The sequence below is a fragment of the Anopheles stephensi genome, chromosome 3 (assembly GCF_013141755.1).
Source record: "Anopheles stephensi strain Indian chromosome 3, UCI_ANSTEP_V1.0, whole genome shotgun sequence".
Lineage (NCBI taxonomy): Eukaryota > Metazoa > Arthropoda > Insecta > Diptera > Culicidae > Anopheles > Anopheles stephensi.
In genome coordinates this window covers 31,262,548-31,279,018 of record NC_050203.1, presented here as the reverse complement: position 1 = coordinate 31,279,018, position 16,471 = coordinate 31,262,548, and the positions used below count along the sequence as shown (strand labels likewise).

The 16,471-nt window shown below is 42.8% G+C and overlaps 1 protein-coding gene across 1 annotated transcript in view; it reads right to left on the bottom strand.

The window, feature by feature from the left end:
- Positions 1–116: 116 nt before the first annotated feature.
- Positions 117–16,471, bottom strand: part of LOC118509494 — a 75,852-nt gene continuing 59,497 nt past the window's right edge. The window contains exons 7-9 of the mRNA XM_036050149.1: positions 4,748–4,869; positions 2,372–2,544; positions 117–2,296 (exon numbers count right to left, since the gene is read on the bottom strand). Of these exons, the coding sequence (XP_035906042.1) occupies positions 2,293–2,296; positions 2,372–2,544; positions 4,748–4,869 (299 nt within the window). The 3' untranslated portion in view covers positions 117–2,292. The remainder of the gene's footprint in view (positions 2,297–2,371; positions 2,545–4,747; positions 4,870–16,471) is intronic.

Below are 16,471 nucleotides of genomic sequence, written 5' to 3'. Positions count from 1 at the left end.
TTATCAACATGAATAAACATTTATTTTACTAGACTTTTTGTTCGGTTTTCTTTTGTTTTTGCTTCCATTGCATACGATTTCTACGTTTCATACTGCTTTGACATTGCCTGTTTTCTTTTGTTGTTTTGTTTTCTTCTACTTAGTGTGTTGAAATTTAAAATTGACTTTTGTTTATTATTATAATTGTTTGTTTGTTTGTTTGCTTGCTTTCCATCTTGCAATAAGTTCCAATGTCAATAAGTATATGTACCCAGTTTGTATATCAGTGCGGTTGTTTTTTTTTCTTGTTGGGCAATTAATTTACGTTTGCTTTTGTTTTGTTGCTTCAAAGTTTGGTTTGGTTTCAATACTTAACATCCGGTCATTTGGTCGAATGCTTGGTTGGTTAAAAAGGGTAAGAATTGCGTTGGGGACGAATTATTCTACTCAAGGTGAAACATTGAACGCTTTTCAACGGATCCGTTTTGCTAAATATTTGTCTACCAACAAGGTGGATGTGTAATGGTGTGTGTAAGTTGCCATATATGTTTTCTTTTTTGCATTTCGGTTGTCCATAAAGTGTTTCACATTCGCTAGAGAACCCAACAACAGATGCACCATCTTTGTTTAGATTTACAAGAGAACCATTTTCGCGCCTACCGGTTGTGGGCCTAAAGTTTTTGTTTTTTGCCTTCTTATACTATGCGCTAGGGGTTAAAGAGTTGCTTCGTCAATCTTGGTTTTTGTCTAAAAATCAGTCAAATTTTAATACCGCTTTGATGCTTACAACGTACTTACATCCTTTACCTAGGACAAACAATTAATCTTTCCCCTTGCCTCTGCTGGGAACCCAAATTTAGTTGGCTGTTTCTTCTTCCACTCACCACGCGCACTACTAGTGTGATTGACACTGCAAAGAATTGTCTACGGTAAAGGGTGAGCTTTCATTTATAATTGTTTAAAATTTGTCATACTTTATTTTGTCCGGCACTGTCCAATACTGTCGGGTGGGACCCTTCCAGGCTCTTTGTTGTTCCTGCGCTCAAGAAACCGACTACGATTCACACCTTAAAAAAGTCTGCTACGTTCCTTGTACAGTTTGATTGTTTGATCGGTGTGGCACAAGGGATAGAAAGGGTGCTACGGTGCGGTATTGATTTGTCTTTTAGTGTATACGTAACGATTCGCTCGCAAACAAGCGTTGCGGAGCACCATTGGTTATTTGTTCTACATCGGAATCGGGGTTGAAACTGTTCCACGGAGTAGGGTTCGATCATCATCAGTTTTTTTTTTCTTCTGCTTGTCACTTTCTAATTTTCACCTTTTCCTTTAATCTTTTGACCGTTTCTATTCACAATTTTTGTTCTTTTTTTTGGATTTAGTTTAATTTAAATGGTTTAAAACTTCTTTTATAGCTGATTACATTTATCTCATTAGATAGCGAATTAAAGTACATCGTTTGTGTGTGTGTTTGTTTTCTCTCCCTCGATCTCGCTCTCTTTCTCTCTCGGTTTTTTGTTTGTTTTTGGTTTCGATTCCTAGGAAATCCTATCGAAAATCGATCAGTGATTTTCACTACCTCACATCCACTACTCCACCAAACACCTTCGGCTTCGGTTGGTTCGCTTAGACGCGTATAAGGTACAATAAATAGTGCTCAAAATTTGAAGAACGAAAAAAAAACAACAACAACGGTTGCTAAAGCTATTCATAAAATCATAACCTTCTAGAGGGGGCGGATGGGAGGCGTGGGGTGATGGGGAAGGGGGTGGGGTGGGCTGAAAGGATTCTGTGTTAAATATATCTACGCGTTCACCGTTCTGTTTGTAGCTGTTTCGGTTTTCCTTTGCTAAAATATGTAAACTACACAGTTACACACTCTTACTTTTCCAACTATTTACAACCAGCTAAATAGCTTTTGCTTTTGCGTTAAGAAGATACCAGCATTATTTACGCTACTGTTTCTTGGTTGTGATTTTGCAAACAAAAATAAATAACTTAACAAAGAGACAGAATTGGTTTATAAATTAAAAGAGAGAAGATAAACAAGAATGCTCGGTAATGTTTGTTGTGTGTGCTTCTCTTGCGATTGTTATGAATTTACAGATAAATATGTACCTTTGATAAGTATTTCTTTACAGCGCTGTCTAAACATTGTTTTGCGCTTGCTTGCTTCTATCTTATTTGTCCGTTACTTTAGCCATCAATTGAGCAACGGGCACTTTACCGTACCGGAACGATTTGCTTTCGACAGTTTTTTTTTCTTTTCTTTTGGGCTTAAGGACCATTCCGATCCTTTTGGTGGGTTTTTCTTTATCTGGAAAATAAAGGAGAAAATTTGTAGCTGGCTAGTTCAAATGGTCTTTCGATTGTTGTTCGTTGTAGTAATTACCTTCCAAAGGCGCATGAGCCGCTGTGCTGGACGTCGATGTAAAATCCTGTCGTGCAGGAATCCTTCTGCATGTGGCACCAGGAGTGATATGTACGATTGTTGGTACCGCACAGCTTGATGTTGTGATCGTTGAAGGGGAAATTTTTGGCATCACGATACGATTTTCCATAGCCCTGCAAAAGAGGCAAAGACGAGGGTAAAGTTATATCAGTTACCAAGTAGCTTATGAGACGGTCTTGCGTGGAATGAATAAAGGAACTTTAGGCGCCATAAATCAAATTTCGATTATGAGTTAATAAACAGATCTTTAAGCATTGAAATCGGAAGATACTAGTCGCAGCTAACTCCTCAATACCCTTAATACAATTCTTTGTATTCGTCATCATCATTATTCGATTCGGACCTACTAGTATGGGCTCCACAACCTTCTCTGGTGCTCTAAGCGGCACGAGTTTTATACTATGCTGAGAGAGGACCCAAAAGCTCTCGGCATCTTCGGGCAGCGGTTGTTGAGGATTATGTTTGGCAGTATGTGTGACAAGAGCGTGTAGAATAAGAGAATGATTTTAATATGGCTGACTTTGACCAAATCGAGAAGGAAACGTTGGGTCACGCGACGAGGATATCATATGTCCCTGACTAACTATGCAGATCTAGTTCGTAAATCTCGTTACAAACAGAAGAAGGAACACTTAGCAGAATACTTGGTTTGATGCTTGAAGTTATGATCCTGCGATTCATGAACAGCGCCAACACCAAGTAGCATAAGTATTTGGAAATAAAAACCGTGGTTTTGTTAATACATTTCACGCTGAAAAAATTGAATGAAAATAGTTGCATAGTTGAAACAGTTATACACGAAAGCAAAAACTGAAGCCAGCAGCAATAAATCTCGTCACCGTCTTGGAAACATTTTCCCATACAATTCAAAGCCGTCGAAGCAACCAAAGCAACCCGCCCAAGTTCCCAAAAAAATAACATAAATCTCAACCTCGAAAAAGCAAAAAGTAAAAATTCGAAAAGAACACCACATACTTTCCAATATTTCCATCAATGTCGCCGTCTATCAGCGTGGCCAAAGCCAACGACGGAATCGTGATGCATCTGCGATGCAATCAATCGGCCGACCGACCGGCGCAGCAGGTGTCTACACTGCCCAAGTGATTTTTTTTTGTGTGTGGTTTTGCCGCGCATATTTTGGCCCATAAATACTGAGCTCCTTGAACGAACGTGCGTGTGTGTGTGTGTGTAGGTATGTGTATTTGGCCAGTGTTTTTCTTTTATTGCCCTCGCCCGGGGCCTAGCGCAGGCGAATCGAGACGGGTTAGGTTAAAATAAATGACATGCTTCGCCAACTCGCTGGCAGGCTAAGAACCCACGGAGGCGGTGGAAAAACTTGAAATCCGCGCATACTTTACGGGAAGATCGTGAGGAGTTTTTGGCTTGCCCTGTCACTCCCTATCTCTCGCTCTGCAGTGTGGCAAGTGAGTTGAGGACGTCGAACATCCAATGGGGAAGGAACTACACTTCGATTGTGTGATGGAAACGTCGTAGCGCCCGCCGAAACGTGCATTTCCCGTTTTTGGTGGAATGCAAATACGGAAAGCACGTTGCCAGAGATCACAGAGGAAGTCCAGGGGGGTTGGAAGGAGCCATGAATTATGATCACGCCCAATTGCATTGACAAGGATCTTTGCTAACGCTTTCGAAGCGCCTCTTCGATTGTGCGCACTTTACATGTTTCGTCTTGAGCTGCATCGGGCGAATCTCGGACGAAGCCGCAACGGTAAGACGATCGCAGCCACGCCAAACGTCCCGAATTCGATTGAAAGCATAATGGACGCTCATTGAAAAGCAATCGACAAATCGATGCGAGCCGGCCGGTGGGAATAATCGGGGTTCCGTTTCGGGTGAATCGTCGAGCGATCGATACGATCGGGCAGCCGATGCATTAGGCAATCGAGCCACGATTCCCGCGTTCCCTCTGTTACACAGTCAGGGGATTAGCATGTGTGGACGGAGGTGCAGATAAAATTTGCATTTTTGTTTACAATCGACTTAGGCGTTCTGACTGAGAGTGGGGAGGAATGATGGGGAAAGGTGGGTCAGAGCAGCCTGAATGATTGTGTGTTTCGCTTCGGGTCGAACGTTCCAGCCTCAAGCTCGAGCCTTTTTATCGCCTGGACGCTACGGACACGGAACTTCGTCGGGAATTCGAATCGACGGCAGACAGAATGCATCAATCACGGTTGCAATTTCATCGATCGCGGCAAAACCAATGCCAGAACCGTGGCCAGGAGACGATCGGGCCAGAAAACGGGCAGAAAACAAAAACGAAAGTAGAAGTCGAACCAGGCACAAGCGGGCGACACTTACCTGCTGGCGTTTTGTGCGGGGACATTTGTAGCTGCAGCTGACACACCGCGGTTTATGCGTTTTCAGATCCGTTAGACAGTGCTGCCGATCCTTGCACTTGATCGTCTCGCATGTGGCGGCTTCTGTAGAGAGATAGAAAGAGAGAGAGAGAACAAGAAGAATAAGCAACAGAAGAGACATTTTAGCAAGTATTCTTTTAAGAAGGGGGTTTTCTTAATATTTTTCCTTCTCCGGTCTGCGGTTCTCCGTCTGGGTTGGCTGTTGTGGAAGCATCCGGGCACACACACACCCGAGTAGTCGAGAAATTGCATCCAAGAACTGAAGCGGGTGCACACACACACGCCGAAAAGGTGGTAGCAAGCGAGGAAGAGATCCCAATTAAAAGGCAATTTGGTTGGTGGTTGAAAGTTTATGGCGCATCCTGCGATTGCGGAGGCTACCCCGCATTACCCTATCTCTCTCTTGGCCTCCCCCCGCGAAGCTTGACGACCGGCACAGGGAACTGCACTGGGGCACACAAATTTTACGGCACGATCATTTAATTTATGCTCGGACTGTAGATTGTAGACATAATTTTGTGCGCACCATCCGGCCAGCCCTTTTGACCATCCGGTCAAAACGGTTCCACGGAACGGAACGCGAACGGAAGGTAAAGCGAAGATAAAGGTGCAAAACCAATCCGTCTGCAGTGCGCCGTGTCTGAGTCGCCGTCTTAGAATCGGATATTTCGGTCCCTGTTGCCCGGTATAAAGCTACTCGCTATTATACTTCTGCGATTGCTGTCAATATTTTTACGACCGAATTTTATTTTTACCTTAGAACGTAGTCGTGGTCATTAAAATGGTTTTAATGGCGTTTTTGGCGAGTATGTGAGGTTTTTGTTGTTGTTTGTTGGTTGTTGCCTTCGGTTGCAGATTTTCTGGTTTTTGTTTTACTGTGTTCCGCTTTCAACAGGCCAGCAATTTTTACCCTTTCTGCGCAACCGATCTTTTTTATTTTGACAAAATTATATTTTATATCACATTTTATCGCCTGCCCGTTACGCTGTAGGTTGTATTTTATTCCGCAAGATTAATATTCTTCAGCTGCCATGATCTGGGGCCACGGCAAGGAGTGTAAAATTCAATTTAAATACCTCATCTCATGATCGTGCGTTGGTGGTTTTCAGGACGGATTTATGGGACGCAAATTAAAATCAAATTTAATTTGAAAATGTGAATAGTTAGTCATTGCTGTAGCGGCGCATAAGTGTTATGGTTGACAAGAAGATTTACATACGTTGTTCATTAGGCAATAAATGGCTGCCGTATTTTACAAAAAGCCGCTGGAAAACTCACACACTTGATGGTAACGGTTTTGCAAGAAATCATGAAATCCTTATCCTTAGACAATCTTTTTAGGCTGTGTTAACCATCCAAGTTTTACCAAGTAAATGAAGAGGATCGTTCATAGGTAAGGCGTTTTTTATGGGTATTTTTATTTTTTATTTATATAAAATTTTTTGTTTTAGATTTTTTCCTTGTGTTCTTAAAATGAATTTAAAATAAAAAACGAAAATTTAATAAATTTAATTTTATATGCGTTTTTATCTTTCTGGTTGTTATAAAATAATATAGTATAATGTAATATAGTTTAATGTTACGGTCCTTCAACCAACAATATACTGAATATTTTTTAATACTTTATATTGTTTGGATGTACCTATTATTATTGAAAGAAGTTTAAAACATCCAAATAAATCTTTCGACAACATCTTTTATACCATTATTTTATCAACAAGTGGTAGAGATCTCACTCTTCTTGGCCTAACGACCTCTTTGGGCATGGCAACCATCTGTTGGCTCATTAGACTACGTAGTTGGATAGTCAGTCCTCACTGCGAGAGGAAGGTCTAGATGGGATTTTAACCCTGGCTCTAGCATGCATCATTGTCGCCTCTACTACCGGACCACCATCGTCAAAAAGCTTCTGATAAACATTTGTCCAAATAAATCCAAACACAATTTTTGTACATCAAACCACGTTCAACGCAAGGTCTTTTAAAAGCTAAACGAAGTATTTTTAACCGACAGCTTCAATAAATATCATGTTTTAGTGTCGGAATATTTCAGTACACGAATATCGAGTACACCATTGCCAAAACATTAAACCATGCGCAGGCCATTGTTATAAGCCCAAGGCAGTTTGTACCTTAATTATGGCCAATTTACACCTTCACAGCACGTAGGATAGACGATGTAAAATACCTATTTTACTACAGTAAATTGTGTCCTCCTTCACCCCGAAGAATGAAGTCCATGTATTCATCTGCAGTGTTTGGTTCTATAACTTCCTGAGGTCTGACTTGCCGTTGGCTTATTTGACTTGGTTTTATCTGTAGCTGAAGAGCCTCTAGATCTTGCTGCAGATAGATGGTCTGAACGAAATTCGGTTCTGAGTCGTGCCATGTGAAGATCGATTCCGCTATAGCCTGAACAACTAAACCATCCCATGTCCATGGAGTTATTTGATGTTTTACATTATGTCCGGTAACGGAAATGTTTCTTTGTAGTGTTAACAGACTAAAATAGCCTCGCATCATGTTCACAATTCAAATAAGTACAATCTGTCAAAGGCTATTGTTGCTATCTTGTTAGGCCAATTCTATTTGTACTATAGTCAAGGTTCTTTTTAAATTCCTTTTTTATCTTAAAAATACAACATTTACAATAGTACAAAAATCACGTCTGCATTATAAGGGCCTTTTGCTCAGTACAGTTTGCTTTTAAATCATTTGTGAGAATTGATTAGTACTTGTAGCTATTTCAAATATATTTTATTGCTCAGCATTTATTCCTTTCTATTAAAGAACGAACATAAAATATCAGGATTAATGAAGCAACTTCATCCAGAATTCTTCATGGCACAATGTTAACTTAAACTATGCTACACCACAAACACACCGAACAAAAAACCATCCACCAATATCGGTCAACGGGAAGCAAATGTTACAGCAAAAACATTCTTGGCACCATATCCTACAACCACCAGCCAGTCAACCAGGGTCGATGGAATGCTTGGCAAACGTTTTGCGTACCCCGGTTTGTCATAGCCCGTTTTGTCATTGCCAAAAGTTAAATCGAAACATATTTACAACCCGTCGGTTTCCCGCTGTCCCATCCAATCCTACCAATCCCTGATCCGCATCCAAGGAATTTTAACCATACCGACCGTGCGGTCGACCGGTGCAACAATGTTGCCAGTGCATTTTGACAGCGAATTATGTGCATGATTTCACAATCCGCCCGCTGACGAGCGCCGAGTACCGTCAAATTGAGCTCATAAATATCTGAAGAAGGCAGAGGCAGAAACTACGGCAGACAGTTCGCCAGCCAGCCAGTTAACCGTAGCGGGTGCGGTGGTGTCTCTCCCCAAACGGGACAGATGTCCATCCGAAGGATAATAACTTGTGCGCAATGAGCTTAACGTTGCGTTGTTCCGCTTGTCGTGTTGCCAGAACACGCGAACCGAACTCGCCATACAATGTTGCGCTGAGTGCTGGAGCGAGTGTTGTTGTAAAAATGTTCGCTGCTTTATGCGGTTAATAAATATGTCATTTGCTTATCCTTATCTGAGTGTTTATTTATCGTCCGGTTGAGAAAAAGGATCTGGTACCAGGCGGATGTTGGAATTGTGAGTTCTAACTGCTGGAACATTCGAGCAGTTCAATGCGGATTCGTAATTCTTCCGACAAGATGTGTCTCAGCCGGGGAACAACAACATCAAAGTTCTCTTCACATTAAAAGGGTATATAGAACCTGTTGAGCTGAAAAAAAAACAACAACATAACTCACAGACTCCAGGGAAAATGAAATTCCTTGTTGTTGTCCGATTACATTCTTCTCCGACAATGACTAACGAACACAGGGAATGCTACGTACGTTTAATCGTGAACCGTGCCCCGAATGACATGTCGCTGATTTTTCTTCGACAAGAAAAAGCAAACATAGCAAAAGAAAAAAGTATAAATCCATGCCTATACCGGTGGGATAGGCTTATGATTTTACGCTTCTTTTTTGCTTCCGGCTTAACAGTGTTGGCGAAGGTATTCTGGTTTTTCTTTACCATTTCCCCACTCAACTCAGTAAGTAGATAAAAAAAAACTAGATCGCTATCTAGTGGTGAGCATGAGTGGCACAATCTGCTGACCATGGAATGGATTTCTTATTCCCGTAGGGTAGCGTCGTCCAGGGGGTAAAACTTCATTCCAGCTTGCAATGGATCGATTTTGTAATTCTCTCACACAGATCACTTTCAACGGGAGCTATTGATGAGGATTGCGGCATCTGAACGATGAGCGGACAGTGTTGTGGGATTTTTTTGTTCTGATCAATACTTGGTTTTTCTTATTGATTTTCTTGTAAGGGTAGCATGCTGATTGGAAAAAGCAGTTGCATTTAATCGTGTCTTGATGATCGGAAGGATTTTTTTTTAACTTAGAAACTACTTTAACCAGTATTCACAGATAGTTCTTTTCTATTTTAAACATGAGAGAACTAAAAAAAGCCCGCATCAAAAATGTCTTAAACGGTCTTCCTGTTATAACCGAATGTGTTAGTGATTTGGGTATCTTACTCGATAGCTGTCCTAGTTGAATCAGAAATTTCCAGTGCAAACTAAATGTTTGGTCTACTACAACATACAAGAATTGTGTTTCACAACCCTGTGATGATAAAAGCTCTCTATTGGTCCCTAGCTCTATCTGTACTTGAGAATGCTAGTATAGTCTGGAGCCCTACCGCAGAACTATGGTCAGCACGGGTGGAAGCAACTTAACGAAGCCTCACTCTCTCACTCTCACGCGTCCAGCAATGCTAGTTTGTCGTAAAGTTTCCATGTATCCGGCTTTCTCGACAATTCTATTCTTGCTCCAAAAATAATCAGATTCGTAAATATTACAGCACCAACGAGATCCCTTAGACCAGATATATTACTACATGTTATGCGTTATCGGAATAATTGCGGGCAAAGCTATCCAATCAATAACAGCTGAGTTTCGTTTAATGAAGATTCCGAATTATTCGACGTTAAGGTGTCTGAGTCCGCATTTTGTAAGCGTTTCCGTTTTTTTATATAGAAACAAGGATAACTTTAAGTTATTCATGCAGGCAAATGCCCCAGGAATCAATTAACAAAAATCAGTTAATTAATTAAGTGAATTCAAGATACAGATAAACTCTCTTAATACATAATAACAAAAGACGTTCAAGTAAGGATTATCAATGACTCTCTTCTAGCCAAAACACGATACCTGCTATAAAATTACATTACTATGTACTGCATTTTTATGACTTTTGTACTACAGCAGGCTTTGCTCACCGACACGGACGCACTTGCGATGGACGTGTTAATATAAAGGCAAGCGCCGCGGGGAAACTGCGAGCGACACCTGTACAAACGGCCGTCCGTGAGCCGCTGACACCCGGGCGATCTCAACGGTGACAGGCGACGAACCCGGACGAACACGCAAACGTGCCGTTGCGGTGTCGATGCGAAAAAGCCCGTCAATAAAGCTGTCCGGCCTGTCACGCTGGCACCGGTGCGTGATACGCGGCGCTGTCACCAAATCGCATGATTCGCAACAGATCAATCAAGAGCTAGCAATACGGTCCGGCAACTGGCGCAAAACGCACGTTCGCAAAAATGTTTCTTTGTTCTGGCAGTACCTACGGTTGAAGGATGAAATTGGCGTGGTTTACGGTGCTGTTTTTTTTTCGCCGTCACCAAATCTATAAATATATTTATAAGCAATCTAATAGCATCAATTACGTTTACCAGCAGCAAAGTGAAAAACATGTAAAGTCACCTCGCGCAGCGGTAATTAATTCGCCATAGCCGCGCTAATTACAGTATCAGCCTGATTAGTTGTTATCACATCAAAAATGCATTCCATCAAGACGTTTGATACACTCGATTGACGATGTATGTTTTACACCAGCGGTAGCAAATACTGCTCCGGTTGTTGCTGCTGTTGTAGGCTGTTGTTTTTTTGCTTTGCAAAGTGCAAACTTAATTAGCATAATTATGTTAACGATCATTCGCGCTCGGATCGTTTGCGTTGGCTGGCTGCTGGCATGTTTTACTCCTTTTGCTGTGTTTTTTTTCTTCTTTTTATTTATTTTGGAACCAAACCCAATAGAAGGTGGCCGACTGAGCAAGCCCTCACCGCCGCTTGTTCTCGATGTGTGAACAACGAGCAAATAAAAAAAAGGGACAAGTGTGGTGAAGATAAGAAGAAGAAAAAAAATAGCCAGACACACACACACGCACACACACCCAACTAATTATCACTCCTTTTATTTGCCACACCATCGACACCGTTTCGCAGCCCCGATTGCATCCTGGGCAACAGCTTGGGCAACCGGCGGGCGAAATGATAATCAGTGTCAGGCGCAACGATTGGATGGCCGGGCGTCGGGCATAGGCGGCCGTAGATAGACGGCCGCTAAGTTATGCTAAGCTATTCCGTAAGCTGTCACTGTTGATGATCGTCAGCCGCGCGGGTGCCCCGCCAGTAGTAGTTATCAGCAACTGAAAGTGACACTAATTTTCCGAGCGCGGCTCAGGCGGAAAAAAAATTGTCACGCTAAAAGTGTCACCACTGGGTTGGCAGTAGTACTAGGGTTGATGAGGTAGGATCGGAAGCGTGTGGGGTGGTTATGCTGTTTGCCGGTGGATTGAGATATGCTTTTTTTTTGCCTACCTTTTTCACACTCCCGTAGGTATAGTTTTAATGATGATAGCGGATCATTTCTTATAACAAGTTCATTAACACAAATTGTTGTCATTTCATCATTTCTTTTATGAGGCATGGCTTTTAATGTGTCGTACCGGGGTGTGATCGGTACGTAGTCGGTAATGAGAAGATCGGGGTGGATTTTTTTTTTGTGTTATTCATTGTACAAATAATTAATGACACAATGTAAGGGTGTAACGATTATCATAGGTTGTCAAATAAAGCTGTTACTCGGGTGAGGTGCACTATACTTGCTGCTGCTGGAAGGTGTGGCTGGAAGCACTGTGAGGGAATTGAATGGAGAAAGACATTCCTCCATTCGAACAACGTTTCATAACGTGAGCAAGGAGCTTATCTAGGTGCAAGGTCCTTTAACTCTATGTGTCCTCCATTTTTATCACAGTTATTCTAATGACAACGCAAGTAGCTTCAGACACGGTCCTCCGGTATGGGCTATAGTGTTGTAATATAATGGGCTTATCAAAGTATATTTACGAGATCCTTTGAACTCTATATGTGCTCCGTTTTTATCAATATTATTATAAGAATGATGAAAGTAGCTGAAGGGGCAACAGCTCTTTCAGAAGGGAATTTCGAGTCTTCACACTACGATGAAACTCGCCCAGGCTTTTGGACGTTCAAAACAGAAATCGATATCAAATCGTTACACTGCCGATTGAAAAGAGAAAACAGGAATACACGAGAAAGATTGTTGGTTTGAAACTTCAACAATAACTTTTCCAGAGTATCCTCTAGTTACTGCGCCTGGTGAAATTGTTCGATCTGACACTAAGACGTCTCGCCCCACCAGTTGTAAGGGTCTCGCCCCACCAGTTCTGACTTCTCTTGCTTGGTTTTACCCGTAACGATCCCTGATACATGAAAACGTGTGGAGATGCTGCTATCTGAACCCTAAGAACTCCAACAAAGGAAACATTTGTTTGGCAGAAATAATTTTGAAAGCTTCGGCTCTCAATGGTGAAATGTAAACGATGCGTTTACTTCTTCGACAATTTTCTCGTTGGACCGTATTGAGTTGCGACGTTTGGTGTACGTTCGGATCTTGAACCTATCCCGTAAATACTTTTCGGTCCGATAAATTTTGATCGACTGTCAGACTTCCTATACAAAAGCCGATCTACCTGAGTATGTTATGGGCTAGTGACAAACTTGTAGTTACCATTATGTATTGTCTCAAATTTGAATTGAAATAATTTGAGTATTCTGATGCAATAAAACGTACGAAGGCTGATTATCCAGAACTTGTAACTGATTCAAACACTATAACTTGCTTAATGAATCACATTTACCACAAAAAAAAACCGTATGAAGATTAGATTTATATTGATCTTTTACTGTCGCCTTCAATATCTTACAAACAAATCTTGTTTCTGTGATCAACAACCTCAGCAAACCTATGCTTGCGAACTGTTAATGCACCCATCCGGATGCACTCCTGCCGACTCCATCCTGCCGACCATCTACAGTTACAGATGAATTGTTGTATGTTTGGTCGTTTCAAACAGACCGATTCCCAGCACCACAACTCAGCCGCCTCATCCGGTGCAACTGACCCGGTTTGCTTGTGAAGGTGAGAGCTTTCCGGTGGCGCTTCGCCCGTTGCCCGGAGCAGCCGTAGCAGGATGAAGCGTGAATAATTACCCAGCTGTAAATCAATTTGAAAAGGTGTCCACCGAGGGAGTGGAAAACACAAGTGCAACTTGCCGGCGCTTCAGGTGAGTGAACTGAGAGTGAAATCAATTATGCAAATCTGCGCAGTGCCAGTGCTACTGTTGTCCGCTTTGGTGGCTCAATGTACCGAACCCGTTCGAGGTTTCATTACTGGCTGGATGCTTTCAAATGTAACCACAGCTTTAAGGTTAGCAGCGCAACAACAGCTAAAAGCACATCCGGCGAATTGTTTGCACTCGTAAGTAGTTGATTAATAACATAAATCCCAACATAATCGTTTCAGTATTGATTTGAAAGCAACTTTGAAGTATTTCAATTACAAACCCCCTTGTGCCAAACGAGACCAGACAATCGAACAAATACAATGCAGAAACTACTCTCCGCAGCGCCCAGGAAGGGTTGCATTTAAATCAAGCAAAATGCATTGTAATGGAGCAATTTGACCCATCTCGACTCCCTTTTCCCATCAAAGACCGAGGCAAGCCCAACCGGATGGCAGTAACTTTACGGTTTATGTTCCGGAAAGCTCAAGCTTCCCTCCCTTCTCATCACCTCCATCGCACCTCGTACCGCTGGGACAATCCTTGATTGCCCTTTACCGCACTGGCGACGGGCGGAGATACACCACCCAACATGAAATGCATTGACTGTGGCCATGGTTTTGTCTCGGAGCGAAACGAGGGCCGGCGGATGCATTTGCTGCATGCACGGTGCGGATGCTGCCGGCCATCGTCAGGGTTTGATGCATTATTCAGGAGGTTTCGGTCTTGAATTCGAATTGCAAAACCCGAACCCTGGAGGGACCTCCGGATGATTTAATGGCTGGGTAACTAAACTTGGAACTCAGTGCCCGGCACACGCACACAGACACCGATAAGAGGACAATGTCGTCGTCCTCGGAAGATGGGCGTGTTGGTTGAAGGGGTTGTGTGGAAGGGCAGCAAGGGAAGGAAGCAATGGGGGCTTGGGGATCAAATGGCTACACGTAGGCAACAATGGCAAAACAATTGTATTTGATTTATTGTCTGAACTTTCGATCGAGTGTGTTGAGGTTATGAAATTGATGAAAATCGTTTGCATTTCCCAGACAGGCACTCAGCAAGCACAGAGGGGTCCGTTTTTGTCTCTACAGCAGGAAAAGAAAGGTCAGCATGAATAGGCAGTGAGAACGAACTACAGTGTCTTAGTCTATTGTCTTCAATAATCAATACTGGCTGACATTTAATGGGTGAAAAGATTGATATTTATTTGATAAAGTAAGTCTCCGGTAAAGAGATTTATAGCATTGGCGATTCACTGTTCGGAAATCATTTTTCCCTTCAATAATGCCAGCCCAATGCTAACAAATCACAGGGCTTCTAGAGCCGCACTGTATCATTTTGATCGTATCAGCCTGGGAACGGGCTGGCTAGGTTGCAGGGAAAATTTCCATAAAAATGCAATCGCTCATCAAGCAAACATCATGCTCGCGTACCACCTCTGTTGACGCAACGGATGACGTCTTGAGTCGAAATGCAGCAACAATCGCAACATCGAGATGCATGCGAGAAAACAAAAACAGGAACAAACATTAAAAGTGGAAAGAAACGAAGCGTCAGATGTGCGCCGGTCGATCGATCGAACGGAGCCCGATGCGCATCTTTATGATAATGAGTCGATTTGCAATAAAAATAATGATAATAATGATAAGTTCGCTTAGCCTCCGGAGCTTCGAGCCCCGTACGGCCTTGCTTATTAAACGGGAAAAAAGCTTCAGAACGCTGATCCGACGCCAAGAGATGTTCTGTCCGAAGGGGGTTTTGATGAGGTGTAAATTATAGCCCGGTGTCTAATAGCACCTAACTGTCGCCTCCATAATCATACGATGCTCTAGCGCGCAGAATGCAGCACAGAATCAGCCTTCATCGCGCTGTGGGATTGTTTGAATCGGAAGGCGACAGAAGCAGCAGCAAGCTAGAAATCCTTCGACCGAACGCGCGCTCGAACCGTGGAAAGCGTGAAGAAAAACATTAGCAAATGATTGATCGCAAGATGATTCCCCAAGGGACAACCACACACCGGATTCTGGCCCTGCGAGCAAAGCGAAGGCGACGATTGGCAACCACATGCAACCGTGCACACTGGCACCCCAAAAGGGGCACAAGAATCCTGCCACGACACATCACGGTCATTTTCATTCCATCGGCTGCGTAATCCAATCCGCAACAGGTTACGGCGGATCGCGGCGGTAGAGGTGCAATTTGTAGTAGCGACCGGAGCCAATGCATCGACCCGACCTGCCGTAAGGGATACGCGCGCGCGGGCTAATTGTGGATTTATGAGTGCCGACCATTATTATTACGGCCTCCAGCCCGTGGTCCGGGTAATTTGTTTCCTAATAAGTGCAATTAATTCACACACATTTAGTTCACCGAAAGGAAGGGAAGAAAAAATGCGCGTCACGCAAATCGTTGGACGTCGTTGGGATCATCCTGTACACGTCCGTACAGGTTAGGAACGCTTGCACTGGCAATATCATTAACGCACACGGGCAAGGTGTTGAAATAGAGAGCCTGCGAAATCCTGGTGGTGGCTAGCATGATGCAGTCGGACCAGCAGCATCTGCAACAGAACTACAGAAAAATTGCAATTTGTATCGGAAAGTTCATTTTCGTTCGCTCAGCATATTGCTGCATCCTGTTGCAAGTGCAATATAGTTGCAGCTGCGTGCATCCCATAGAAGAAATGCTACGCCACTCTCGATATGCGGATACAGTTCTGCAATTACTGTTATTATCGTTGGTTGCTGATGAGGGTAAATCGTGAGGCCAGGAATAGATCCGGCTACGAGGTGCGGAGTAGGACATCGAACGGAAAGGGATTAGAGCAAAAGGGATCCATGCGAGAGGGGTTTTGCGCTGTAAGGAACGGAACTTTGATGTTGTTTTGCAGCATACTTTGTGCGCGGCCCAGAACAAGTCTCATCTAAATCGTGGCTAATAAAGGCTAGAAATTTGCGTTCGACCTAACCTTTCGTGTTTCTGGCGAAGGTTGGACTGTCTAAGATAATTACGATTTCTGCCAAACGGCAACACCGAGTTTTGTGGGCGATCGGAAACTGTAGGATCGCACGTTTTTTATTGTGTACATTGTATATATGTACAGGTAGTAATTAAAATTGCAACATTAAAAAATATATTACCTAAAGGGCACATAATTTTAGGGCACTGGAAAGATCAACTGCAACACGCTCGGTTTGCTACGTGAGTCTAACAATT